Here is a 27,321-nt window from a genome sequence, read left to right as displayed (position 1 = left end):
TGTGTGGCTCAGAGGACTGAGGCTTGTCCCATGGACTGAGAGGTCCCGGTTTGATTCCAGGTCAGGGCACATGCCTGGGTTGCAGGCTCAATCCCCAGTAGGGGGCGTGCAGGAGGCAGCCGATTGATGTGTCTCTCTTCCTTCCTCTCTCTCTCTAAAAAAAAAAAAAAAAAGAATGGACAGGATTTGCTGATAGATCGGAGGATGACAACAAGGTTTCTGGCTTTCGTGATTGTGGGGCAATAGGACTGACCAGTCTGTGTGTAGATCAGAGATCTAGGCTGGGATGTTGATTTGGGAATCCTTGGTGTCCAATATAGTAACCACTGGCCACATGTGGCTATTAAATTGAAATTTATATTAATTAGACTTAAATAGAATTAAGTTTCCTGTTCCTCTGTCACACTAACAACTAGTCACTCATTTCAAGTGTTCAGTAGCCATGTGTGGCCAGAGGCTACTGCACTGGACAGTGCAGACAGAGGACATTTCTGTCATCACAGAACATCCTACTGGACAGCTCTAACACTGAGTCTTTACAGCCATGAACCTGGATGAGATCACTTCGGGTGGTGATTCTCAACCCGGCTGCCCACTGGAACCACCTTGGGATTTCAGTAAAAAACACCGATACCAGGCCCTTGCCCCAGAGATTTGGTTTGAACTAGCCTGCGTGCCTTCTGAGCTTCAGGAGTTCTTTTGAGCTCCCCAGGTGGTCCTGTTATGCAGCCCAGGTGGAAAAGCCCTGACCTAGGGACCAAAGGAGAAGGAGAAAGAGAGAGAGAGAGAGAGGAGGACCAGGGCTCCCCCACCTTTCGAGGAGGGTGGATGAGGAAAGGCTACCACTAAAGGAGGCTGAGAAGGAGCAGCCCATGACGTAGGAGGAAAACCGGGAGAGTGCAGGGTTCCAGAAAAGAGAGAAGAGTGTTTTGAGGAAAGTGTTTCTATGATCTTGTTACTCAAAGTGTGGGCCTCAGACAGCAACATAAGCATCACCTTTGAGCTTGAAGACATGCATAATCGCAGGCCCCTCCCAGATCCTCTGAGTCATCATCTGCATTTTACCAAGATCCCTGGAGGATTTATGTGCACGTCAGAGTCTGAGCCAAGTAACCACTGGACATGGCCACATGGAGGCCACTGGAGATTCTGGCCGAGCAGTGCCAGTGGGTGGCAGGCGGAAGCCATATTGGAGCAGGAGGAGAGAGGAAGTGGGGCCAGAGTGCGCAGAGGGGAGCAGAGAGAGAGAGAGTGGAACACTGAGCCTAAGAAGGGACATGTTCTCTCACAACTGGAGAGAAGAAAGAGAAGATACCAGATTTGAGAGTGGACAGAGGAAAGCCCCATTTAATGGTTATTTTTCACCTATTATCTAAAAGTTTGGGGGAGTGAAAAATGGAGGCTGGAGTGAGACAGACTTGTCTCAGAGCTGCCTAGGTGATGATGAGGCCAGGGCAGGGGGAGGCAGAAACTCTAGCCCGTTCCTAAGATGCAGCCCTTCTCTCCAGGACCCCCAGCCGAGCCCCTGGAGCCCACAAGGCCCCTCCCCACGCTCCCCGTCCGCAGGATCCATTCACCGTCTGAGAGGAAGCATGAGCGCCAGCCCAGGCCCCCTCGGCCACCCCTCGGGGACCGGCCATCCACGCCCGGTGCCAAACCCAACATCTGTGATGGCAACTTCAACACAGTGGCCCTCTTCCGGGGCGAGATGTTTGTGTTTAAGGTAGGGCCAGTCGACTGGCACCTTCCAGGGGTCCCCTCCTATTCCTCCACGGAGCCAGAGAAGGCTGCTGCTCTGGGATTCGGCCTGCTATGGGGCCTGGATGGGAGCTGGCCCAATGGCCAGGACACGGGATATCTTCCGGGTGCTGCTGAGTGAATCAAGAGGGAGGGGGCCAGACTGGTGACCCTGCACCTTCCTGGGGTTAATGCTGGGGGAAAGTATTGGAGAGTGGCTTCCGGTCTGTGACTAAGCAAGTCACCTCCCTTCTCTGGACCTCAGTTTCTCCATCTGCAAACTAGGGGAATCATTCCCCTAATGAAGGGCGTATGAAGATCAAACGGTGCATGGTTATGAAGATGGCAGCTTGGAGGAGGGGCTGGCGCAGTGATGGCCCTGTCTGTCTCCAGATCCTGCCAGGGCTGACAGGCTGGTACCGAGGTGTGCCTGACAGAAAGCAACCCAGGCTACATCTCGTCACCTGTCTGGTCCTGTCACGTTAGCCATGGGCTGACCTGAGGCAGCCTGCTTGGTGTGTTGCAGTTGGCGTTCAGGGAAGCAGACTCAGACGGGGTTTGGAAGGCAGGACTTTGATGAGGGAGTGCCTTTGGGATGAGTGTTTGTGGGAGGGAAGCTGACTGGGAAGAAGATAAGCAGCCTTTAGGCCCATTGAAGACTCAGCCACACTCACAGGGGGCTCTGAGGTAGGTTGGCCAGTCAGAATTATCCCATGTTAGACCCAAATGGCTGTAACTTTATACCCGCTGCCTCCTTCAGTCATTGGATAAGGAAGGGTGTAACCTTGGGGGACCTCTCTGAAGCTGAGGCCATCCCTAGAGGCTGACAGCTGAAAACTGCCTGCTGACCACACCCCCAGCCTTGGACACAGAAAGCCCTCCATAAAGGGGGTCTGGGCAGCATGTCTCCACTACACTGGGAGGCTGTGGAGGACTGCCCCACTCGTGTGGTGGGGTTTTCCCAGCAAGTTTGAACACTGAGCAAGAATCAGGTGCCCTGGGTCCGCCCAGTCCTGCCTCTCACCGAGTGACTCTAGGAAAACCACTTAGCCCTTCCTTAAGACTGTGTATCTCAGATCGACAGCAAGAGTTATGAAAGTCAAAATAAGGGTTAAAAACTGGATGTGAAAGTACTTTGTAAAACACCCTTGAAAAACTTTTTCTTGCTTTTGCACCATCTTTTTTGAATCACATTTTCTTCTTTACTCTTGGATCCTCCAACTGAACGGTTCCTAGGCAAGTCTGGGTTTTATTTTCCTCATTTACACATAAGAAAACTGAGGCCCTGGGAGGTTGTAGGCCTTGCCCAGCGTGCCGGCCAGCCAGGGCTGCAGTGAGGCACCAGTCTGAAGAGGAGGCTTTCATCACAACACTGACTATGTGCCCCATACTGCTCTAGGCACTTCGCCTATAATCTCTCATCTGACCCCCCATCACTACCCCCATTTGCAGGTGAGGCTCTTTAAGTACTGTGCCCAACACCGCACAGCTATAAGTGGAGGAACCTGAATTCACACACAGGTCTTGGGGGAGTTCCCAAGGTTTGCTTCCCATGGTCCCTGCCCTGCTAAATGGAGCCAGCCATGTATGAGGAGGGCACTCTGCCCAGGCTCAGTGACCACCTGAGCCTCCCACCAGCCTGGGGAGTGGCTCTGCTGAGGTCAGTGACTCTCTGCTGCCCTCAGGCGGCTACTCCAGGCGCCAGCATCATCCCTTCCGCTCCCCCACACCTCCTCTCCCCGGCAGACCTGTCTGCTCCGGGCAGCAAGAGCCATCAGAAGGCCTACTGGAAGAGAGTTAATGTGCATCCTGTGTGCCTCACGGGGCTTTGAAAGTTAGAAGCAGTAAATGGACAGACTTCAGGAATGGTTTCAAGGCTGGGCCCAGGGGAAAGTATTGGGTTGTTGGACTGAGCACTGGGTTCAGAGGCTATGCCTCTTCCTCTCCCCTCCTTAACCCCCAGGATCGCTGGTTTTGGCGCCTACGCAATAACCGGGTGCAGGAGGGTTACCCCATGCAGATTGAGCAGTTCTGGAAGGGCCTGCCTGCCCGCATAGACGCAGCCTATGAAAGGGCTGATGGAAGATTTGTCTTCTTCAAAGGTAATGTGGCCTGTGCTGCGGGACTTGGGATGGCTCCCTGCCCTCGGGACTCCTTTTTCCTTCTGTGAACTGGGAGAAGTGGGGTGGGAAGAGATGTACTCCAAGGATCCTTCTAGCCCTACCAGACAGACATCTGACAGGACAGATCCCTTCAGGCAGGCAGAGCACAGCCTGGAGAACTCAAGTCAGGGAGTGGCTGTTGAGGATCTGTGTGTGCCCAAGTTGGTGAGGTGACAAGCCTCAGCCACATGAATAGAGGGTTGTATAGGCCATTGCAGACCATCAGTGCTCCATGGAAGGCCACCCTGTCAGCTCCATAAGAGTCCGGAGGGAGGAGGTCACGTCCTGGAGGCTGGAGAGGTCAGGGAAGGAGGAGGGGGCGCAAGCATGTGTCGCCCACCCTGTGCCCTCCCTGAGCCCATCCGGTGCTAGCTGGTTTCACTTCAGTTACCTTGACCTGGGCTAAGGCCCAGGAGGGAAGAGCATGGGCAAAGGAGGAGTGTGGGAAGGTGCCCCACGAGGGAAAGTTGTGAGAAGTGCCCTGGAAAGGCAGTTGGGGGGCGAGGCCCGAGGAGCCTTGTTTGTCAGGCCAGATTTCATACCGATCCATAGGGCAGCGCTGGGAATTCAGCTTCGAGCAGAGGGAGCCCGAGAGCAGGTGCAGACGCCATTTCTGAGAGAGTTGCTGGAGCGGAGCAAAGCGATGTCTGTAAGGCCCACAGCCGGGAGGAGCTGGGAGGCTAGAGCACAGCTAGAGGAGGAGGAAAGAGGGTGAAAGGTGATGCCAAGACTTGGGGACTCTGGGAGGCTGACCGGTGATGAGGGAGGGAGCCCCATGTGGTGGAGTTGAGGAACTTCAGGAAGCTGACTTGGAAATGCCATCGGAGTACCTGGGTCTGGTGCCCCAGTCCACTGAGAGGGTGGCTGTGGGCTACGCCCTGAGTTGGGTGTCGGTGGTAGAAGGTGGGGGGCGGGGGCGGATACAGGGAATACCCAAAGAGGAGAAAGGAGCAAGTCACATGAAAGGGTGAAACATGGAGCCTGGGTGGCAAGGGATGAGTTGTCCAGGACCTGTGACTGGCTTCTGGCCTCTTGCCCTCTACGCTTTGCCTGGGCCAAGAGGCCTCAGTCTCCCACTGAGGGCATCAAGCAGGCCTAGGGCTGCTTCCCCCTCAGGTTCTGACTCTATGAATGACTCCGTCCCCAAAGAAGATGGGCAAGTGGCACTAGCCACCACCTCTGGCATTGAGTGACTGGGGAAGGCTGATCCTGGGCTTCTCTTGGTCACAGGTGACAAGTACTGGGTGTTTAAGGAGGTGACGGTGGAGCCTGGGTACCCCCACAGCCTGGGGGAGCTGGGCAGCTGTCTGCCCCGAGAAGGCATTGACACGGCTCTGCGCTGGGAACCGGTGGGCAAGACCTACTTTTTCAAAGGCGAGCAGTACTGGCGCTACAGCGAGGAGCGGCGAGCCACGGACCCGGGCTACCCCAAGCCCATCACTGTGTGGAAGGGCATCCCACAGGCTCCTCAGGGCGCCTTCATCAGCAAGGAAGGATGTACGTAAGGGCCGGCGGGTGGGAGGGGTCTCAGCAAGGCCCATTGGCACGCTCTCAGGTATCCAGGTTTGAGAAACACCACCTGGGAGCAAAGACAACTGTCTCATATCACCCATGCTCACACAGTAAAATTCTCTTTCTTCAGGGATGATTATCAACTGAGAGATGTTTTCATAGACTGACTTCATTTTTTTTTTTTTTTTATCCTCACCCGAGGACATTTTTCCATTTCTTGTTCAGGTAGAGTGGGAGGGAGAGAGAGGAACAGAGAGAGAGAGAAACATCGATGTGAAAGGAACACATCAAGTGGCTGCCACCCGCACAACCGACCAGGGCCGGGGACAAACTGCAACCGAGGTACGTGCCCTTAGCGGGAACCGAACCTGGGTCTCTCAGGACCGCACGTTGACACTCTAACCGCTGAGCCAAACCGGCCAGGGCCTGACTTCATTTCTTCAAACAGCATTCCTCAGGGGTCCTCAGGTATACTCTAGGAGCTCCTTGTGTTATCACATCTGAAAAGCAGTGATGGATGTGGTGGTTCAAAGGTACTGTTTCACAGGGCTTGAGGGCAGGAAGGTGGAGAGAGAAGCCTTTTTTATTCATGAGATATTTCCCAAGCTCCTCCTGGAGGCCAGACTAGGAGCTTCTCAGGAAGGGGTCTTGCTGGGTCTTGCCAGGCACAGAGTAGGTTTCCATAAATGTTTGTTGAATACATCTCCACTGATATGGTCAAAAGCACAGCCTGGCTGGTTTCACATCCCGTCTCCACCACTTACTACGAGTTTGGGCAAGTCACTTATCTCAGTTTCTGCATCTATAAAACGGGGATAACGATGGTACCTGCCTCACAGGGTGTTGTGAGGATTAAAGAAGATACATTAGGTAGCACACTTACACCGATGCCTAGCACATGGCGCATGCCTAGGTTTTAGCTGCTATCATCAACCTTATCATCTTGTTGGTGCGTTGGTGTAGTTTATGTGGAATGACAGATTCATTCATGCCACAATAATTACTCAGAACTAGGCTGTGTGGGAGGGCTGAGGACAGAGTAGAAAACAAGACTTGCATTACATCCTGGCTAGAGGCCAAAAAATAAGGTAGCAATAAATGCTCTAAGGGAAAGAAAGGCTGTGAGAGAGAGCAAGGCAGAGGGGGCCACCTTAGAGAGGTCACCGGGAAGGACTCGGAGGAGACGTTACTGGTAAGAAAGCCAGCAGCCCCAGGGACAGAGCAGCTATTTGGTGCCTCTCCTGTGTACCTAATGCTTTACACACATGGTCTGGCTTTCTGGGGAGCCTCAGAAACAGATGACATCAAGGACTTTGGCCAATGAACGTCCCAGCCAGGGTGGGGAGGCGGCCAATGAGAGTCTGAGTGCGTTGCTTTGCGGCTATGGGCTAGCTGGCTGCTGCGGCTGTTGCTGGGAGTGGCCCCTCAGCCCTGCTGCCTTCTTTCCTTCCAGTCCCTCCCCAAGAGGGTCCCAGAGACTGCAACCAGTGTTGCAAAGTGATGTGTACCAAGCCAAGGAAAAGGCCATTATAGTTGTGAAGAGGTGGTATCCACTGTCAATAGGAGAAATCTTGCTCTCTGCCTCCCTAGGCTCAGGCCAAGAGCTGGACTGAGGCCCCAGAGCTATGGAGACAGTGTTGTCTAAGCCCTAAGTTGGGGGTGCCTATGGGATGGGCAGTGTGACAGAGCTGTGGCCCCAGGCCGAGAAGAGTCCCATCTGGGAGGCACACACTGAATTTACCAGTTCTACTTCAAGCCCCTCAGTGGCTCCCTAGCACCTTTGAGATAACGGGGCAGGCTGTTCCAGGTCCTGGGTGCCCCTCTCTGCAGCCGTGCAGGTGATACTCCATGACCCAGCCACACTATTTGCAGGATGTAAGCACTTCACTTCCCCACCTCTAAGTGTGCCAACACACTGCTCCAGCCACTTCACAAGCCCACCCCTCCTTCAGACCTCCTCTGGGGCTCCCGCAGGACGGCACAGCACCTTATGCCCTGGCACACTCGCCTGAATAGGTGCAGGGAAGTGTCTGGGAGTGGTGGTGATGCGGGGCCGTGTTTCTGCAGATTACACCTACTTCTACAAGGGCCGGGACTACTGGAAGTTTGACAACCAGAAACTGAGTGTGGAGCCTGGCTACCCACGAAACATCCTGCGTGACTGGATGGGCTGCAACCAGAAGGAGGTGGAACGGCGCAAGGAGCGGCGGCTGCCCCAGGACGACGTGGACATCATGGTGACCATCAATGATGTGCCAGGCTCTGTGAACGCGGTGGCTGTGGTCATCCCCTGCATCCTGTCCCTCTGCATCCTGGTGCTGGTCTACACCATCTTCCAGTTCAAGAACAAGGCAGGCCCTCAGCCTGTCACCTACTATAAGCGGCCAGTCCAGGAGTGGGTGTGAGCAGCCCAGAGCCCTCTCTGTCCACTCAGTCTGGCCAGCCAGGCCCTTCCTCACCAGGGTCTGAGGGGCAGCTCTGGTCACTGCTCACCGGAGCCAGCAGGGCCCTAGGCCAGGGGTTATGTAGTTGAAGTGGTGGGTGCATTGGCCTAGGCTAAATGTGGAGCAGGGAGTAATGGCAGCTGTGCCCCAGGGTGGGTGTCTGGCACCCAGACGCCAGCCTTCTGTCCTGGGTGAACTGCTCCCTACTCGAGGGACTAGGCCAGGCCCCATGCCAGGAGGCCCTGTGGTCACTGCATCCTGTGGTGTCCATGAGACACCACAGCTTGGTTCCTGGCTGGACCCAGCACCTTCTGTGGGAAGCCAGCACTAGCGTTCTCAGTCCCGTCTGGGAGAAGCCACCAGTCCTGGTCCCCTTTGCCAACACCTGCTGGTCAGATGTCCCCCCACCCCACCCCACTGTTCTCCAAGGCTACAGGACCTCTGCTGCCAACACGGTGGGCAACAAGACGGGTTTCCCCTGCTGGCATGCAGCAGATCCCTCAGGAAACCTGCTCCATACATCAGGGTCTCCTCTGAGACCCAGGATTTAGGGTCACATGCTGCAGGCAGGGCTATGGCCCAGCTGGGTCTCACAAGGACCCAGCTGTCACATCTTGAATATTTAAATGTCCTGTCTCTACTGTTTAAAGTCCCATTCTGCAAAGGCTGCTTGAGGCTTTAGGTGAATTAGGTGACTGTCTTGGTGATGAGGCCAGCGTGGCAGGCCCTCCCCTAGGTGATAAGGACCAAGGTGCTGCTAAGGCCACTCTGACGCCGACACCCCAGGAGCCCGGCCCTGCTCATGAGGCCAAAGCCCTGAGGCAAGAGCTGACCCCATTTCTGGAGGCTGATCTGAGTTTGGGATCATCCTCCACTCCCCTCCCTGGCTCTTTCCCCATTCCCTGTCTCCAGCCCCTCTCCAGCCTGTAGCTTGTGGCCCGGGGCTCGGCCTGACTAGTTAGTGAGGCAGAAATGGCTCCAGGCCCACATTCTCATGGTCCTGGGGTAAGGGACTGGGGCAGCCTTGTGAAGTGCTCAGAGCCCATACCCCCGAGGTACCTTGAGACCCACTCAATCTCTCAGCCCAGAACCAGTGTTCATAACTAGCTTGGCCCTTGCTGACCCAGCTCACTAGGCCCACTTTCCTGCATTGCTCTTTGGAAAAGGGCACCCCCAATGGGTAGTGGCGCCAAGCCTAGGGCCCACCCTACAATCTCTGGCAGAAATTCCTAGGGCTCAGCTTGCCTCGCTCCAACCCAGTGGAGGCAGCCCTGCTTGTCACTGACGAGTCCTAGGCCAGACCAATGGGTTCAGTGATACCCGCTGGCTCTCTGCCAAACCCAAGAGGTGGTATCAGTCTTCAGGGTGCTGGCCGGCCTCAGATGCCACCCTGGCTTTCTGAGCCTACATGGACCTTGCCCCCACCCTGTGGCTTCTGGTCTTTGGGTCAGCCTAACCTTTAGGAGACAGGGACTTCTGCTGCCCTAGGAGCTGTCTCAAGCAAAATCTCTTGTCCCAGAGGCACCTTTTTGGGTCCACTGTGTTCCCTGTCATTATCTTTCTGTTTTTCCTCATTTTGGCCAAGGGCGGGCTCCCTGGGGCGGGTGGGGAACAACTGTGGAGATATTAGTGATTCATAGGTTTGTACAGTGTTTTATACTTTGCAAAGCACTTTATTAGCTCATACCCGTCCACTCACATGAAACTAGTATAGGCCCTGGGAGGCCGAGAGTTATTCTCATCATGCCCTCAAATGAAGCACAGAGAGGTGGTTACTTGCCCAGGCCATCCACTGTGGACCCCTCTAGGGTCCAAGATGAGATCAGAAGTGTCTCTTTTATCCATCTTTTCCTGGCCTTCCTTCACTCCTTCCTGGTCCCTCTCCACTCCTCAGGTTGGTGCTCTCACTTCTTGAAAGCTCTAGGCCCCCCAGGCTCCCGGTTGGCTCCTGGTACTACCAAGGTCAGCTGAAAAAGAGCAGGAGATGGAGGCAGGCAGCCCAGGCTACAGACGTGAGGGATGCAAGGCTAGACCCAAAGAGGGCTCAGCCTGGAGGCTTCCAATCTCGGATTCTCCTGCCTTGTGGTCATCTGTTTGTCCATCACCCCAGGACAGAGCAGACCAAGGGGCAAAGCACTGGGGGCCCCAGAGCCCAGCTTCTCCTCGGCCTGGGGAACATCACAGCATTTCAGTGTCAGTCACATTTTAAACTGATCAGCCTTTGTATAATGTTTTTTAAATCATTTATAAATAAAACAAAAATACAGAGTGTGTCATTTCCCTTGGATGTGGGAAAGAGAATCGGGTTCTGAGAGTGGCCTAAGAAGCTTCTGGGAGAAGAGAAACAGGGTACTTCAGGGTGTCCAGGGACTGCCCCATTCACTTCATCTGCCAGCCCAGCAATCAGGTGTCCCCTCTCTCCAAAAGGCTGACTTGGATAGGCCGTGTTACTGGGTTCCCAGGAATACAGCCTGATAATGCCTCACTGGGATCCAGGCTTGAGGAGAAACCTCCCCTAGTACAGGAAGGGTCGCTGCCCCAAGGTCTTCTCTGAAGTCAAGGCACATAGTGCAATGACCAGGAACAAAAGCAAGAGCCCAGTTCTCAGCAATAAGGGACAGATGAGGTGAGGTCAGCAGCCTTAGGGTCTTATCAAGAGCCCTAGTCTGGTCCTGTAAGTCAGTGACAGGGAGGGCTGAACCAGGACCCAGACTGCTGGAGCTGTGTGGTGGGGGTGAGCACGGAGGTCTGAAGTGGTTTGAGTGCAGCGTGGGAAGTAAACAAGTTAGGGGTGGCAGGAGAGGACAGAGGCGAGACGGTGACTCACGGCGCTGCTGCTGCGGCGGCGGCAGCTCTGCTGGGACTTCCTTCCAGTCCCCCAGACCTCCTCGACTCCGAGGACAGGAAGGGGGAGGCGCAAGGTAGGTTAAAAGAGACACTGGGCCGTGGGGGCAGACGACAACGGCCGGACCAGGCGAGGTGAACAGGACAGGCGGTGAGCGGTGACTCGGAGGGCGGAGAGTCAGTACCAGGAGGTGCAGGCGATGAGGAAGCGCACGTCGTCCAGCGGCCCCCAGGGGCCGGGCTCGGGGCCGGGCTGCTCAGGGCCCTCGGGCGCCACGGGCTGGGGCTGGGGCTGGGCCGGGGCCGGCTCCGCGGCGCCCTCACCGCCGCTCAGCAGAGCGCCCATGGTCTGCAGGAGTGGAAGCCCGTCAGGTGTTGGGCCAGCCCTCCTCCACCCCGTCCCCGCCCCCGCCGGCCCTCACCTCGCGCTCCCGGAGCAGCGGTCCGAGGAATCCCAGCCCGAGCGCACCGGCCTCCACGTTCGGCGTTCCGCTCGCCTGCGCAGCTGCACCGGCAGGGGCGGCGCCGTGATGTCACCGCCCTCTCGCTGCCAGAGCGGTGTTTTGCCCCGCCCAACGAGTTCAAGCCCACCCACCAGCAACCAGCCAATCCCGTCTCAACCTCTGGGGGACCCGCCCCGCACGGAGCCAGACTAGTAGAAGGCCCACCCAAGCTCCTAAAGTAGGGTGCTGCTGGGGTTGATGAGGCTGTCCAGGGCGCCAGCCAGCCAGGCCGGCCAGCAACCTCCAACTACACTAGGTCAAGAAGGACAAGGCTGCCCTATAGCCAGGTGCCCCAGAGCCCTCATACAGGGCTATGCCCCAGGGACTACACACCAGCCCAGGGCAGAATTAAAACAGATTCTCATCCTTTGAAGCCTGAAAAATGAGGCTGAAGTTGTGGGGAAAATGTGACTCTCTCAGTGTGGGGTGGGAGACTGGAACTGGAGTGTGTGTGCGCGTGTGCGTGAGCGTGTGCGTGCGCACCCGCGCACCCTACCCCATCTTCCCCCTGGAACAATGGTGGGGGCTGGGTGCAGGCTGAAGCCACCAAACAACACAATCGGAATGGTCAGAAGCAGCTGCCTTTAATTGAGTGGCACAGGACAGCAGAGCTCTCAGCTAGAAGCCAGAGGGCCTGACAGCCAGTCCACCGCAGATTTTTGCAGTAACTAGATTCAGGAGATGGAAACTGGTGAAGAAGGGTTGGGCATCCAGCCGCTTGATACCAATGAGCTCTCTGCCACCTCCCTGACAGCATCCGGGAGAGACTGGGTGGGACCCGTTGAGAAGGAGCCAAAGTTCAGAGTCAGGAGCCAACAATAGCATGGAAGGCGATTCAGGTGAGGCTAGTGAGAGAGGAAGGAGCATTGTCAGTAGGTGCTTCACAGAGCATGGCTCACCCTCCATTCTCAAGGTGCTTGCCACCACCCGTACCCCAGGCCCTTTGTTCCAGCTCAGCCCTGAAGAGCCATACTCAAAGCCCCTTCCAGGTTCCACTGATCCCATGAGTTTCAATCTAATCAGGAACTCTCAAAGCTTAAAAACTAAAAGTAACACCTTCCCTACCCAGGTGGGTCAACTCAATAATTTATTCAAACTGTTGTTGGTATAATATTGGATCCTCAGAGGTCAAGTCCAACAGACATGAGAGAAAGGAATAAGGGGGCTCAGACAGGGGAAGAGACATGCCTAGACCACAAATCCCCCAGTGGCAGGGCTTGGGACAGAACGTTCTTCCTGCAAGTGATAATCACGTGAATGATTACAAAAATGAAGTACACATTTCTAATGGCATGACACCTTTATTTTGTCTCATAGGCACCTCAAATTCAGGGGGTTCAAAACCAAAGGAGACTAATGAGCTTTGTCTCTTCTTTCCAATACCCAGTTCTTTATCTTATTAAACTGCAATGCTGACCAGTGCTGCTGACTACATGACTTTAATGACAATTTCTGAAGTTTCACCATTAAATGCAATATTTGCTATAGTTTTTCAGTAGGTACCACTGATCAGGTTACAGAAATTTCTGTTCTTAGATTGCTAAGACTTTTTTTTGTTTTGTTCTTTAGTTAAATGATTAATGGTGTAAGTACTGTCTTTTTCTTATGAGAGTCTATGTTCTAAAAGGGCAGGGAGAGTATTTTATTCATCACCACATCACTATTGTCTGACACATAACTGATACTCAAAAAAAAAATTGTTGAAAAAATGACAAAACCACAGGTACCACTTTCCTGTTCAGACCCTTTCCACTGCTCTCCAGTGCAGACAGCACAGTCTGTCAGTGTGGCCTCCAAATTGTCCCATCAGAATCACACAGGGACGCTTATTAAAATAACCACAAGAGCCCTGGCCAGTTTGGCTCAGCGGTTAGAGCATCGGCCTGCAGTCCAGAGAGACCCGGGTTTGGTTCCCGCTAAGGGCATGTACCTCGGTTGCAGTTTGTCCCCGGCCCTGGATGGGAGGTGTGGGTGGCAGCCACTCGATGTGTCCCTTTCACGTCGATGTTCCTCTCTCTCTCTCTCTCTCTCTCTCTCTCCCTCCCTCCATCCCTCCGACTCTATCTGAACAAAATATGGAAAAATGTCCCCGGGTGAGGATTAAAAAATAAATAAATAAATAAAAAATAAAATAACCACACGTGGCCCTGGCCAGTTAGGCCCAGTGGTTAGAGTGCTGCCCTGAGGACCGAAGTGTCACGGGTACGATTCCCGGTCAAGGGCACGTACCTGGGTTGCAGATTCAATCCCTGGCCCTGGTTGGGGCCATGCAGGAGGCAACCGATCAATGTGTCTCTCTCACATTGATGTTTCTCTCTCACTCTCTCTACCTCCCTCCCTCCCTTCTACATATCTAAAAACCAATGAAAAAATATACTCAGGTAAGGATTAACAACAACAACGAAAAACAACAAAAGAAAACCACACACAACACACATGATTAAGCCCCACTCCAGACTGAGGGAGTCAGTAGCTAAGGGATGATGCCAACAAACATCCAACACAGACCAAAGGTCAAAATCACAGGTCTATAGTCCAGACTTCCTGACATGGGGAAGGAGGGTTAGGGGGCTGGATTAAAAAGGTGAAGGAATTAAAAAATTCAAATTGGCAATTACAAAATAGTCATGGGAATGTAAAGTACAACATACGGAGTATAGTTAATAATACTGTAATAACTATGTATGATGTCAGGTGGGTAATAAACGCATGGAGGGATCACTTCGTTAAGTTATATAAATGTCTCACCACTATGCTGTATACCTGAAACTAATATAATACTGAATGTCAACTGTAATTGAAAAAAATTAAAAACCTGACAGGGGCATTCAGAGTCCTTAACACTCCAGGAATACTTTACCCCTTCACACCCTCCACACTTCGCCTGTGTTTGTCTGATGTGCTTCCCTATCTATGCATATTCAATTACCTACTCATTCCTTGAAGCTGACTAAATAAACTGTCCTCCATGAAATGTTCCTGGATCCCAGAAAGTGTCTCATCAGAGCTTCCCAAGCCACTTAAGGCACCTTTTATTTCTTCTTTGAAGGTAGCTAAGTTATGTGTGGCCACTACAACTTTTCTTGCCTGCTACACTGTGAGCCCCTCAGAGGCAGAAGTAGCACTAAGTTGCCTGACTATCCCACATGGAGCCTGTCTGTAGGGCTCAATGAACATCAGGCGAATGAATGAATAAGTGAAGAAGGGAGAATGAAAGGAAATACTGCCTGTCGTCAGTAGGAATTCTATTACTCGGCACTTGCTCCACTTTGTGGTTTCTATCTTCATAAACACGCCTGTGTTAGTGGGGTGTGGCATGCCTTGGAAAGGATTCTCAATGGAGAAGAGAGGAGGAGGCTGAATATCCAAAACCTGGTGCTCTTCAAAAGGAAGAAGAGATTCTAGAGCCTCATAACCCTGTATCTCCAGGGTTAGAGCCCAAGAACCCACTTAAAAACAAAAACAAAAACAAAGAAAAACACAAAAATCCAGATGATTGTCATTTTGATGCAATCAAAATAGACTCCCCCAAGTCCATTAGGCACCTGAGGTCTCCTCAGTTCCTAAGAGTAGCCTCCCCTCCTTCCCTCAGTAAACAGCTCTTTTCTGTCCCAGCCGGCTGGTTGGAGACACTGACACACAGGCAGTTACAAACTACAAACCCAGGTGGTAAGTGATAAAATAAGAAAGACCAGAGGGAAACTTTGCCCAGAGAAGGTACACTGAACCAAGTCTTCAAAGACAGGGATGAGCAGATACTCAGGCAATGCGTGCTAGCTGTACCCTGTGACAGCCTGGTGTTGTACAGGTTTGCCCTCACCTACAAGAACCTACTGGTATGAATCCAGTGTGCCCCTCACTATAGGTGGCAGCTCCTTCCCCTACCCTCAAAAGGCAGAAGAGAGGGCCAGATACCTGTCAATGAGTGAATCTCGCATGGTGGTAGCAATGGTGCGAGGCTGGGCTTCGTTGAGCTTGAAGACACTCTCCACCACTGAAAGCTCTGTGCTGGTTGTGTCCAGGCCACAGAAGGCGCACCAGTCGTTCACCACCATCCCAGCAGCGATGACATCGCTGCCTCGGTTCACAGTGCCTGCCTGCCAAGTGATAGCTCAATACAGATCATGGCATCAACAACCAAAGTTTCTCCCATCCCTGATGAGAACTCTCCCCAAACCTCTGCTCCCTGACCTGGAGCCCCAATCCCAAACTGTTTCAGGTAATAACTTCAATAACCCAGGACAAAGGGATCTGCCTCAGCAGGAAACAGAGATCAGGAAACAATATGCTTACCACAAGGGGGACCTGAAGGAGAGAGGACAGCTCATCCTGGTCTTCAATTGACGTCTTGGGATGTACCAGCCCTCCCTGATTGCTGAAGATACAATAGCTTCCTACTAACACCTGGTCAGCCACTGTCTGTCTGAAGACTTCCACCTTGAGCACATCAGCCAGGATTTCTTCTGTCTCCTGTCAGACAAAGGTGTTGTGCTCAGGGCTGAGGGCTTGCAGGTCAAAGAACCCTGGGCCCTCCGTGCCAAGAACCACCCAGGGCTTGATGCCCTAAACCACCCATTCCTCTCCTACATAGCATAGAGAAGCTTCACCCAGAAAAAGGAGGGGATACAGCTTGGAGCAGAGTCAAGGCCAGCTATGGAGCCCCTAACACCCATGAGTGCCCTCAACAACCAGAGGCTGTCTCCACACCACCCTTTAACCCACACTCAAGAGTTCAACTGTCAATCATCTCTCCTGACCCTGGCTGTAGGACTGGATGGGTCAATCTCCCTGATTCTGAAGGATTAATACCCTCCCAGCTTCTTTCTGACAGTGACCACACCATGCTTCTATTATCACTATTCCAGTGAGTGCCTGAAATAGGAGATCACAGATATAAAAATAAACCATAAGAGATACCCCAATTCCTGCCTGATAGGCAAGAACAGTGGCTAACCATTTACTAGGCTAGTCCTATGACTCTTGGGCCAAGCTAGGCTGTCTTACCCTGTCCAGGTCTGGGTGGACCAAGGCCACATAGTCATTGCAGGTGGTGACATTGCCCAGGGCTGAGAACCGCTCCTCTACCCGACGGATCTGCACTGAGTCTGGGAGGCAGTTTCGAATATGTTGCAGCTCCTGGTCGGTAGTGTTGTTGGGCACAAGGAGACCATGCCTGTTCCCTGGAAAGACCCAAATTAGGGGGTGGAACAATGAAGGGCCACGAATACACAAGATGCCTGCTGAGTCCAATTAGCTTTCCCAGGAAAGCTTTAGGCCCAGACTCCAGCCCTCTACCCACTGATCCATATACCACTAAGGGGAACCAGGAGTCCCACTGGGTGGGACAGAGATAGCCTACGAGTCAGTCCCAAAACACCTTACCCACTTTGACATCATTAACCAGGGGTACCAGGACTAGCAGGAAGGGCTCTTGGCATTAGTTGTATATTTTGCTACTTAAAAGATAACACTACACACTTGCCAGTACAGTTAAAACTTTAAAAGAAACATCAATACCAAGTGTTGGCAAAAATATAGAGCAATCATACTTTAGGAGTGTAAATTGGTTAACCACTTCAGATAATCACCTGACATCATCTACTACTACATTGAATAATCACATACCCTATGACCCAGCCATTTTCACCTAGGTATTATATATCCAATAGATACACATACATGTAGTCACTAAAAAATATTAACAGCACTATTTATAATAGACCAAACTGAAAACTACCTGAATGCCCGCTGTCAATAGAATGAATACATTGTGGTAACTTACATAAAATGTACCATACATAAATGAGAACAACAAACTACAATTAGGCTGTGACAACAATGACTAAACCTCTGCCTTTCTCTACATGGACAAAATCCTGTGAACCTTTGAACTCTCAGTTACACTCATCATAAAAAAAAAAACACCAATGGTCAGGCTAAATTCTACCCTCCTTGTTACATCAGAACTTGCTTCAAAAAAGACAGAGACAGAGACAGAACTCATGGACATGAACAATAGTGTGGTGATTTTGGGGGGGGGGGGGTATGGGCGGAGATAGAAGAGGGCATAGAGGGGATAAATGGTAATAAAAAACATAAAATAAAATTTAAATTTGGAAAAGTAAAAAAAAAAAAGAAGAACTTGCTTCAAGTCCCAATATCATGGTTAGGAATAAGAGTGTTTTGCCTTAATAAGAAATACTGCCCTGGCCAGTGTGGCTCAGTTGGTTGGAGCATCATCCTGTAAAACTGAAAGGTCGAGGGTTCGATTTCCAATCAGGGCACATACCCAGGTTTCAGGTTTGATCCCCGGCCTGGTTGGGGCTCGTGCAGGAAGCAACAGATTGATGTTTTTCTTTCTTTCTCTCTCTCCCCCTGCCTCTCCCTCAAAAAAAGAAAGAAAGAAAAATACTCAGAGGCTAGCATCATCAGGATTACGGTAAAAAGTAAAGGAACAAACTCTTATATGAGCAGAACTAGAAATAAGGGGTGGCAGTAAAGGTGGACAGACCCAGCTCAAAGAAAGAACCAATGGCCAGAGTTAACAGCGCTGAGAAGTAGGATGGGGATGCCAGCCACTCAAGAGACATGGGAACTTAAGACTTAAATGAATAACTGAATAGACTGGCTCAGAGTCTTAGCTTGTCATTTTTCCCGAGGCAGAAATAAATACTCAGAAAGAAAAAGCAACTTGCCCAGGATCAGTAGCAGGGGAGAGGACATTCTAATCTTGGCCTCATAAGAGGAGTGGCACCTGGTGAGTCACTTTGTTCTATTCTTTGAGTCTCAGCTTTCCCAGCAGTCAAATTAGGCCAATAATTCCTACCTCCCAGGGTCTTCGTGAAGAAGGAATGCAAACAAGTGTAAGAGTGAAAGCACTTAATGTTATTTGTTGTTACTATAATCCAGAAGCCTTTGAGAGCTTGTCCTAGACCTGCTGACAGAGACTGAGTTAGGCCCATGCCCCAGAGATTCCCTCATGGATGAAAGCCTGGAAATCCCCAGGTCACCCGGGGTTAAAGGTGCTGGGAGGCACCTGGCTTACCCACACACATACGCCCGATGATGCGGCAGCCGGCAATGGACGCGTGCACCACAGGGATGGTCTCGGCGAGCTCGCCCTCGAACACACTGTAGGAACACGGTCTCGGCGGTCACCGGGCCTGAGCCCTCACTCTGCCGGTGCCCCCGACAACCAGCACCCCTTCCCGCCACCCATCCACACACTGCCAGCGGGCTCCGGGGCTCGCGCCGCACCTGTAGAAGTTCTCTGACCCTCCGATGGCCACCAGACAGTAGGTGTTGGTGAGTTTGGCAAAGCAGCCGATCTCACAGTTGTTCTCGAACGACGCTCGAACCGCCATGAGGCCTGGGGACGGTGGGGCCGGGTGTTTAGGACTGGCGGATCCTCTCCGGCACGGGTCCTGGTCCGAGGACCTTGGCCCTGGTCCCCGGCCTGGGCCCTTCGGGTCCCAACCGCCACCCCACCCCCTCAGGGCCCACTGAGACCCTACCCCTTTCAGATTCTCCGGACGCGAATTCTCCGGACGCCACCCCTCGTGACCCGGGGCGTCCGAACAAAACCTTTCGCTCGCTCTCCACGGGAACTGAGCAGGTAACCGCGATCTCCACTCGCTGCAACAGGCCTTCCTCCGCCCCCAAGTGGGTTTCCGCTTCCGCTCCGCCTGGGGGACTTCCGGGAGAGGCGCGCGCACCCAGCCACGCGTTCGGTCACTCTAGCTTCATCCTCCGGGAGGACTTTATGGTTGCAGTCGGTCAGGTGGTGACTCGGCCTGGCCCCGCCCCCAGCATGCTCACATTCATTCGTTCGTTCATTCATTCGTTCGTTCGTATATTCATTTATTCAGAAACTTTTTAGGAGGTACAATCGACCGAGACCGTGGCTGGTTGGATGCGAGGCATCCGAGAGGAGGAGCCAAGGATGTCTCACAGATGAGTTGATAATGGAGGAATTTACTGAAATAAAGCCTGATGAGGAAGAGCAGGTGTGGGCACGGTGGCATATAGAATTTGAGATATGAGACAGATGTCCAGGCCGGATGTGGAGCCCAGGGGAAAGTGAAGCGCTGGGATTTGGGGCTGAAGCCTGGGATGGATGAGGGCAGTCATGGGTGTGAGATCAGGTGAGAAGTAAGACCAGGACAGAGGCTGGAGAAGGAGGCACGGCCAGCGAAATAGAGGGGGGAGGATGGATGGAGTAGTGCCTTAGGGAGGGTCCAGAGTGGGCAAGGATGTGGGGGCAGACTACCTTCCACTGTGTGCCCCTTGGTCACTCAGCAGCCACTTTCTGTCCACGGGATAAATGATGCGGATCAAAGAAGATACACTCGTGGATGGGATATTTAACCCACGTTTTGTAGGATCTCCAAAATCCACACGAGCTCTCAGAATGTCACAGTGAGAGCAGAGGGTGCTTGGAGTCCCTTTCCTCCCCTCAGCCCTCCTGTGCCATCCACGCTCCTCCAGGGAGCCCTCCATAATTGCCCTAAATGGTGCCCTTCCCTTGCCCGGAAGGCGCAGTTCCATACCTCCGCCTTCTTTGGGATACACCAAGCTGCAGCTGGGTTATAACATGTCTGCTTTTAATGATTGGTATAATGTGTAACACTGTCCCAGGTGGGTGGTGAGCTCAGAAAAAGGACACAACTTGTCAGAGCCTGTGCTTCTAAGAACACTCAGCAAAATGTGTGTGTGTGTGTGTGTGCTCACATGCACTAGCATCAAAGTCTGGGTACCCACATCCTCTTCATCTCAGACCCACTCCCCCAACCCCCTCCCTAGTATCTTTTCACCTGGTTCACGCTACCAAGAATTCCTCTAACCCTCTCCACCTGTCCAAATCCTCCCCATCCATCAAGTCTGGGCTCAAAGGCTGCCTCTAAGAAGTTTTTCTCAACTCTGCACCATTGCTACAACTCTGCCCTTCATTCTATACCATTCTCTTTCATTGGTTTGCCTTTAATTAGATACAGCCTTGTCTTGCTGGCCAGTGGTTTAGGCATTTAATACAGAGACTGTCAGATTCATTTGTCAGCTCTATAGCATGCTCAGCAGGGCTGGGTACACAGCTTAGGTGCAAGAAAATACTAGTTGGTACATGTTCTGTGTGTGTGTGTGTGTGTGTGTGTGTGTGTGTGTTTATGTGCATATTTATGGTCTGTGGATCCTGAGGGGTCTACAGTGTGACTGAATGCATATATTTTGTGCAGCCATTCATTTAGTTAAATGACATTTATTGTGTTTATGGATGTGCAGTTTGTGGGGTGTGAACCCTGTTAGTGTGCTATGTGTATTGTGCAGGCATTTAGGGCATCTCTGTGATGTGTGTATTTTGTGTGCATGGGCACATATGAATTGTTGATACTGTGTTGTGTCTCTGCCAAAACACAATCTTAAGAGTAAGAGACACAGGTTTGGGCCCCTACTCTGCCACTCACTTAGACCTGATTCCAAGCAAGTCATCAAACTCTCTGGGCCTCAGCTTCCACATTTATAAAATAGGGAAGATAATACCTGTGATCCTAGGATGGTTTACTTACTAGAGATCTATCTTGTAGGATGTGAAGATGAAGGATGAGAAGTAACAGGTGTGAAGTGCCCAGCACAGTGGCAAATACATTAACTATGGATTCCATTTCCCCATGTGTGCGTGTGTGTGTAAGCAAGAATCCTGAACCCAGGGAGTGTCTAACCTGGGCTTTTAGACACCCTCTCCTCCCATGCAGCCTCTGCCCAAGCTTCTACCCCAGAGTCTGGGACTTGAGTAAATCTAGAGCCCCAGCAGATGGAGAAGGGACATGTCCCTGCTGAGAGCAAGACTAGGACTCAAAGCGGCTTCGGAGCAGTTTGAACTTGGCCTTGTTGCATTTCGTGATGAGATCCAGTTTGCTGTGGCCCAGGGTCAGCCGTTTCTCATCCCCAAATGGACCATTGCTACTGCCATTACGTTGGCCATCTGTGGAGCCTCCAGGGAGGCCATTCTCAGATCCCTGCCTGGCACCCTGCAACTGATGATACTTGGTGATGAGGTCCAACTTGCTGTGGCCCAGAGTCAGCCGCTTCTCATCCCCAGAGCCCACGCCAGGCTTGCGAGCATGGCTCGGTCCAGGAAGACTGTTGGGCCCAGGCCCCTCGCTCCGGAATGGTCCAAACTTTGTGATGAGGTCCAGCTGGCTGTGGCCCAGGGTCTGTCGTCGCTCATCTGGACCCTGCTTGCCAGCCCTGGCTGAGGATTTTTTTCCAAGGGGCACTCTGGAGCCCCCACCCTTGGGGTACTGTACCAAGAGGTCCAGTTGGCCATGGCTGTGGTTTGGAGGCAACCTCTTATTCTCTGGGATCCCACTGCCAGATTTGGGGAAACCTGACTCAGGGGCACTTCCAGCACCTTGGGCCTGGGGCAGGAGATCCAGCTGGTTGTATCTCTGGTTTGAGGGTAATCTCCTGTCCTCTCGGGACTGCTCACCAGGCCAGAGGGAGTCTGAGTTGGAGGTAATGCCAGAACCAGGGCCTCCTGCTTCTCGGGCTCTGGGGAAGGGGATGAGGAGATCCAGCTGGCCATGGCTCTGACTCAGAGACACCTTCTTCTCCTCTACTGTCTCCAGGGCTGTGCCAGGTACCCAGCGACCTCGTGGGAGGATAGGCTCCTGGCTTCCTGGGAGCCCATTCTCTGGGAGCCTACACAGGGCTGGGGCACCCCAGGAGAAGGGGAGGAGGGAGCGTGGGCGAGTAAGCAGAGGTGACCCCACTGCCAGGGTCAAGGGACTGGTGCTATTGTGGTTGAGGGCAGGGGAGGACTGGGACCATGGGGATGCCCCCATCTTACCCAAGTTGGCCCTGTTGAGCCCTGGTGAGGAGCCATGGTTAGGATCTGACAGCTGGCGTTGTAGGGAGGGTTGGCCACTAGCCTTGCGACAAGCAGGGCCTGGGGAAGAGGACCCCATACCCGTGTCACTGCAGCCACCATCTCCTGGGAGAGCGAGGTAGGAAGAGCGGCCTATGAGAGGAGAGTGCTTGACGCTGCTGACACTGCAGCTGGAGGGCGATGAGGACATGGGGCTTGGGTTGCTGGGCCCGAAGGCCAGGGCCACTGGAGGAGGACGTGGAGCCCTGGGATCCTCACTGCCACAGAAGCCCTCCACAGGCCGTGACTCAGCATAGAGACAGCGGAACTCCCGGTCAAAGTCTTCCACGATGCGGCCCCTCAGGTGAAGCACCATGCTAGTGTGGGCCTGGCTGCAGAGCCAGGTGAAGCTGGAGGCAGAGTGTCGGGGTCAGGAGGCAAAGGGCAGACCCTGGGCCTAGGCAGGAGTCACAACCGCAAGAGCATAGCAAGACCTCCACCCCCGCGAGGGCCCAAGGGAGGGGCAGAGCTCTGTAGCCCAGCTTAGTGGACTTGGGCACATGGTTTCCCATTTCAGGGCCTCAACTTCCCCATCTATAAAAAGGACCAGGGGCAAGGTTTCCTGAAGCCCCTCCAGTTCCGAAGTAAAATAGTTCTTTTCTATGCCAACAGCATTAAAGGAATCCCTCTACGTAGCAACCACCTCTAAGGCCCAGCCTGGGGCATCTCACTCCCCACAGTATCCCCTGAGCCCTGCATGGGGCTTGGCAATGGCAGCTGCTCAGCCCACGGATGAGTGGAAGAAAGCTCAAAGCTGCCACCCCAGGCCCCGCGCCCTCAGTCCCACTCGCTCACCTGTAGCTGCCTGCCACCACCTGCTCACAGTCGATGATGACGAACTTCTCCAGGGCCTGTCCCGTGAAGCGGCGGCCTGCCTTGCTGCAGTATGTGTCCCCACGTGTGCTCCGTACACGCATGTTCTGAGCCAAGGAGGGACGAAGGTTGGGGGTGACCATGAGAAAATGGGACTCAGGCCATGTCTAAATCCCATCTGGTCTCTTACCTTAAATAGCTAAGGGAACCCAGGCCCCCACTCTAATGGACTCCCAAGGCTCACTGACCACCCAAATGACTCTTCTGCCTTCCCTGACACCCCACCCCATCCCCTGGTTACTGCCCTTGCCCCTTGCTGACCGGCAAGTGCCCCCCATTGAGGTCCATCTTGTAGCACATTTCCAGAAAGTGGCTCAGGTTCTCTTGAGCCAGGAGCAGGTAGACAGGGACACCACGCCGACTAGAGGCCTCCATGAGGTCACATAGGAGCTCCATGTCAGTGAACAGGTCCATCACCACGGCCACCACCTGCAGGAGAAAGGGGAAGTTCAGCCTGGCCAGGACCAATGCCTGGGATCCCAGGAACATGTGCTGGACTGAAAAGCAGGAGGCCAGACTCTGCAAGAAAACCTGAACTGAAAGGGCTTTTAGCCATGACCTAGCCCAGTGGTTCTCAGCTTAGACATGGGCGGGTTTGCTGTCTTAAATCCTTAGAAGTTGTATGCAAGTTCGGGGTCTATTTTTCTCTGAGGATAGAATGAGTATCTGTCATCAGACTCTCAGATGTCTGTAGGTCAACTGTACCAGTCTTGAATTCACTCTACATATGGGGAAACTAAGGCCTGGAAGGTAGGGAAGGAGTTAGAAGCAGAACCAGACCCCAATTCCCAGTCTGGATCCTCACACTCTCCCACTAGCTCCAGCCCTAGCTCTGGCCCAGGGACTGTCTGTCTGAGGTTCCCTTCTCAAGGATCAGAGCTGCAAGCCAGGTACTGGGGTCTTCAGTGTCCCTTGCCAGACCTGCCTCAGTTCCCCTATGAAGCTACAGAGGTCTGCATGACATCTTATACCCATGGACTCCCTTACTCCCACCCAATCCAAGTGGGACCAGGTTTTCTCCTCAGTTCAGGTGCTGGGGCTTGTAGCCTCCCTCATATAATGGGCTGTGTCAGAAAAGCCCTGAACAAACCCTGCTGCCACCAAGCTCCCATATATCTGCTTTCATATATCTGTTGTGAGAACCTCCTCTCCCAAGCCAGGCGAGAGGAAGGACGTACAGAGCAAAGCATTTCAGCTCAAGCCACACAGGACTGGATTCAAACCTGCACCCACTACCTCCTAGTGATTTGGCCTTGGGCGAGTTGCTTCACCTCTGGAAGCCTCAACTTCTACATCCCAGAGTTATGGGGAATTAAATGTGAAAATACTCAATGCACAACAGAAGCTCAATAAATGTTCCTTTCTTGCTGCCTCCTTAACAAACAAGGACATTGGGCATTGGGAGGCAGGGAGAGGAAGCCTTCCCAAAGCCATTCAGCCAGTGATGGCCCAGAGCAGAAGCCTGGCTTCTGGCCCAGAGGTGGAGGCTCGAGATGCATGAAGAGGCAAAGCGCTGGGGGTGCCCTAGTACATGGCACAGGACTGACCAGGGGCAGGGGGGAACAAGGACAGGCAGAAAAGATCAAAGGGACAGGGGTGACCACAGCAACCACCTCACTAATAACCCCACTCCCAGTGCCAATTAGGCCTGGCTCTCCCCTGCCCAGGGCAAAGGCAGGCCTGCCAGGGAGGCTCTTAAGGTACCGGTGGGATCCCAGCATCCTGCTGGCTCCTGCTCTCTAACAGGCACCCTTCGGGCTGCTTCCCCAGACAAGGGCACTGAAGCCAACCTACCTTGAACCCTGCCTGGGGTCATATGATTCATTCCCCTCCCTCCTGAGTCAGGGGTCCTCTGCCTCAGGCCCAGCTGGAGATACAGTGCACAAGGGGTGAATGGGGACATGCTCCTGAAGGCAGGGCTGTGCGCGAGTCGGGACCCTTTCCTCTCCTTCCTGAGCACCTCCCAGCCCCTCTCTGGCCTCAGTTTCCTCCTCTGTAAGTCAAAGGGTGGCTCAGATTGAGGTTCTTAGTTTGGGGATCATAAGCCTTTTAGAGAATTTGATGAAGGCCATCCACCCTCTCTCAAGAAAGATGCAGGGGGGATCCCTCCCTGCAATATGCACTGCTTGGCTTGCATCTTCAGAGTCTGTGGAGTCCCTGAGGGCCATCCCATTCTGTGCTATCCACAGCGTCCCGGAGCGCCAAGGGGTTACCAAGGTAAGTAAAATACAGCTAACGCTCTAAGAGCTCGTGCCAGAGGGCAGAAGTGCTAGTCCCAGCGCTGCACCTACGCTGTGGTGGGCTCATTCGTTCAGTCCCTGGGCCTCTGTTTTCACATCTGAAGAGGTGAGGTCCTTACCTTGTGGGCCTGGCTGAAGAGGAAACGCAAAAGGTCTTTGATGTTCTTGGTCTTGTCCCGCTGAAAATGGACCACAGCCTGGGTGGGGCTGAAGCCTGTGGCCTGTGGAATCTCAGGCCAGCCCAAGTCCAGGTCTGGGGGATCTATGTCAGAGGCCATGGGAAAGTAAGTGCCTGAGGTGACTTCAGAGAGCAGGCTGAGGCGGTCGGGCCCTGAGGCCTCCTGTCCCTGGGCCTCGCCAACCTCAGGACCCCCACACACATGGCTGGTCATGTAGTCCACATCCAGGGTGCTCAGGAAGGGCAGTTCCCGCTCCTCCGTGATGACTCGCAGGTAGGCAGCCTCACCCCGCTCCAGGAGGGCGTCGGCCGCCAGCCGGGCTGCCTCGCTGTGCTGCAGCACCAGGGGTGAGCTCTCCCACCACCAGGGCCGCTTCAGTTCCTCCATCCTGCCCCGCAGGGGTCCTGCCATGCCCTGGGCTCCCAGGCCCCCAGACCCCACACCTCCAAACATGCCTGCCCACCAGGCTGCTGTCATCCTCCAGCGGGCTCCATGGCCTGCACCTCGCCGGCTGCAGCAGGAAGACAGCAGCAAACCTGTCTCTTGCCCGCCAGCCCAGTGTGTGGCAGGGCCCCCAACCTGTTGCCACCCTAAGTCAGAGAGCCACGCTCCGCCCCATTGCCCCTGGCTTCTGGAACCTGTTGGGTCAGCCTCACCTGTCAGCCTGCTGTTGGGACTTGCCCTCCCAGGAAAAAGACAGTGGTAGGCCCTTAGCACACTCTTGCTCCCACCCCTACCGCCACCCCAGCATTGCCTGCTCCATCCACACCAGCTCCTAGCAAGTTCCCTTCAAACCCTGACCTTCCAGAGCCCCCTTGGAGGTTGTATTATGTCCCTGCTCAGACACACACACACACACACACACACACACACACACACACACACACGGGTGGATGAATGACTCAGGACACCAAGACAAAGACATGAACACACAAGCACATAGGCTGACTGACATACTGAGAGCTGACAGACACACAGACAGACTACAGGCTGACATGTGCAGATCACACATTGATCATATGTAAATGACCCAAACACAAATTCGGAGACTGGCCATAGCCCAAACGTGCCATGATGGATATTGCAAGCCTCAGCACGCCTGCACAGGCCTTAAACAAGAGCTGAAGGGAGTGTCACACAGGACTGCCAGGGCCATTACCTGTCCGCCTGGGCCCGGCCACTCTCCACCTCAGCTGTGGCACTGTCACCTGTCCCGCCTTTACCCCAGCTCTGAGCCCATCCTCCAAGGGTCTAGAGCAGTGGCTCTCACACCGTGGTTCCCAAGAATAGCCAGGATGTGTTAAAATGCAGATCCCCACCTGAGATTCTGATCCACAAGGTCTGAGTAGGTTTCTGGAGCCTGCCTGCATTTTTTCTTTGTTAATCCTCACCCAAGAATATTTTTCTCTTATCTCACCCAAGGATATCTTTCTATTTATCTTCAGATAGAGGGGGAGGGAGGGAGGGAGAGAGAGAAACATCAACGGGAGAGGGACACATCGACTGGCTGCCTCCAACAGAAGGAACCACAACTGAGGTACGTGCCCTTGACAGAAATCAAACTCGAGACTCATTGGTCCACGGACCGATGCTCTAACCGCTGAGCCAAACCGGCCAGGGCCTGCCTGCCTTTTCTTTTTTAATCCTCACCCAAGGATATCTTTTCCATTTATCTTTAGATACAGTGGAAGGGGTAGGGGGAGAGAGAGAGAAACATTGATGTGAGAGAGACACATCGACTGGTTGCCACCCACACAACCCCAACCGGGGCTGGGGATGAACTGCAACTGGGGTGCATGCCCTTGGCCAGAATCGCACCCGCAACTCTTTGGTCCGCGGGCTGACGCTCTAACCAGAGCCAAACCGGCCAGGGCTGCCTGCCTTTTTTAACAAGTGACATGGTTTA

At 53.4% G+C, this 27,321-nt stretch overlaps 4 protein-coding genes across 6 annotated transcripts in view; 1 reads left to right on the top strand and 3 right to left on the bottom strand.

Annotated features, from left to right (window-relative positions):
- The window catches only part of MMP24 (matrix metallopeptidase 24), a 44,973-nt gene extending 36,493 nt beyond the window's left edge, over positions 1 to 8,480 (top strand). The window contains exons 6-9 of the mRNA XM_036245050.1: positions 1,509 to 1,723; positions 3,701 to 3,839; positions 5,130 to 5,396; positions 7,479 to 8,480. Of these exons, the coding sequence (XP_036100943.1) occupies positions 1,509 to 1,723; positions 3,701 to 3,839; positions 5,130 to 5,396; positions 7,479 to 7,816 (959 nt within the window). The 3' untranslated portion in view covers positions 7,817 to 8,480. The remainder of the gene's footprint in view (positions 1 to 1,508; positions 1,724 to 3,700; positions 3,840 to 5,129; positions 5,397 to 7,478) is intronic.
- A 588-nt stretch (positions 8,481 to 9,068) lies between these two features.
- Positions 9,069 to 11,179, bottom strand: MMP24OS (MMP24 opposite strand). Of its 2 annotated transcripts, XR_004957070.1 has the most exons (3): positions 11,122 to 11,179; positions 10,683 to 11,048; positions 9,069 to 9,822 (listed from the first exon to the last, which is right to left on the bottom strand). XR_004957070.1 is itself a non-coding variant. In XM_036244877.1 (2 exons), exon 2 carries the CDS (start codon positions 11,043 to 11,045, stop codon positions 10,878 to 10,880), a length of 168 nt encoding a protein of 55 aa, XP_036100770.1. In that variant the 5' UTR covers positions 11,046 to 11,048; positions 11,122 to 11,179; the 3' UTR covers positions 9,093 to 10,877. The 2 variants fall into 2 exon arrangements, 1 of the variants encoding a protein (XP_036100770.1); XM_036244877.1 differs by having other exon boundaries at positions 9,093 to 11,048.
- A 577-nt stretch (positions 11,180 to 11,756) lies between these two features.
- EIF6 (eukaryotic translation initiation factor 6) lies at positions 11,757 to 18,870 on the bottom strand. 2 transcript variants are annotated; one of them, XM_036245778.1, is made up of 7 exons: positions 18,787 to 18,870; positions 18,460 to 18,571; positions 18,248 to 18,333; positions 16,207 to 16,382; positions 15,496 to 15,672; positions 15,118 to 15,299; positions 11,757 to 12,047 (listed from the first exon to the last, which is right to left on the bottom strand). In XM_036245778.1, the coding sequence occupies exons 2-7, from the start codon at positions 18,564 to 18,566 to the stop codon at positions 12,038 to 12,040; spliced, it is 738 nt and encodes a 245-aa protein (XP_036101671.1). In that variant the 5' UTR covers positions 18,567 to 18,571; positions 18,787 to 18,870; the 3' UTR covers positions 11,757 to 12,037. The 2 variants fall into 2 exon arrangements, with proteins under 2 accessions (XP_036101671.1, XP_036101669.1); XM_036245776.1 differs by having other exon boundaries at positions 18,717 to 18,857.
- Positions 18,871 to 20,971: 2,101 nt separating this feature from the next.
- On the bottom strand, positions 20,972 to 25,892 carry FAM83C (family with sequence similarity 83 member C). The gene is made up of 4 exons (XM_036245410.1): positions 25,356 to 25,892; positions 23,258 to 23,425; positions 22,919 to 23,043; positions 20,972 to 22,473 (listed from the first exon to the last, which is right to left on the bottom strand). The coding sequence occupies exons 1-4, from the start codon at positions 25,890 to 25,892 to the stop codon at positions 21,042 to 21,044; spliced, it is 2,262 nt and encodes a 753-aa protein (XP_036101303.1). The 3' UTR covers positions 20,972 to 21,041.
- Between the last annotated feature and the right edge of the window lie 1,429 nt (positions 25,893 to 27,321).

The sequence above is a fragment of the Molossus molossus genome, unplaced genomic scaffold (assembly GCF_014108415.1).
Source record: "Molossus molossus isolate mMolMol1 unplaced genomic scaffold, mMolMol1.p scaffold_m16_p_6, whole genome shotgun sequence".
In the NCBI taxonomy this organism is placed as follows: domain Eukaryota; kingdom Metazoa; phylum Chordata; class Mammalia; order Chiroptera; family Molossidae; genus Molossus; species Molossus molossus.
This window is presented reverse-complemented; position numbering and strand designations above follow the sequence as displayed.

Bases quoted from the DNA above. Each gene is read 5' to 3' on its own strand.
- MMP24OS (XM_036244877.1), bottom strand. From the start codon at position 11,045: ATGGGCGCTCTGCTGAGCGGCGGTGAGGGCGCCGCGGAGCCGGCCCCG.
- EIF6 (XM_036245778.1), bottom strand. From the start codon at position 18,566: ATGGCGGTTCGAGCGTCGTTCGAGAACAACTGTGAGATCGGCTGCTTT. The intron at 18,334-18,459 runs GTGCGGCGCGAG...GTGTTCCTACAG, and splicing joins GGGTCAGAGAACTTCTACAG to TGTGTTCGAGGGCGAGCTCG. The intron at 16,383-18,247 runs GTAAGCCAGGTG...GGGTCTTTCCAG, and splicing joins CATCGGGCGTATGTGTGTGG to GGAACAGGCATGGTCTCCTT.
- FAM83C (XM_036245410.1), bottom strand. From the start codon at position 25,892: ATGACAGCAGCCTGGTGGGCAGGCATGTTTGGAGGTGTGGGGTCTGGG. The intron at 23,044-23,257 runs GTCAGCAAGGGG...TCCTTGGCTCAG, and splicing joins TCAATGGGGGGCACTTGCCG to AACATGCGTGTACGGAGCAC. The intron at 22,474-22,918 runs GTGAGCGAGTGG...CTCTGCCTCCAG, and splicing joins GTGGTGGCAGGCAGCTACAG to CTTCACCTGGCTCTGCAGCC.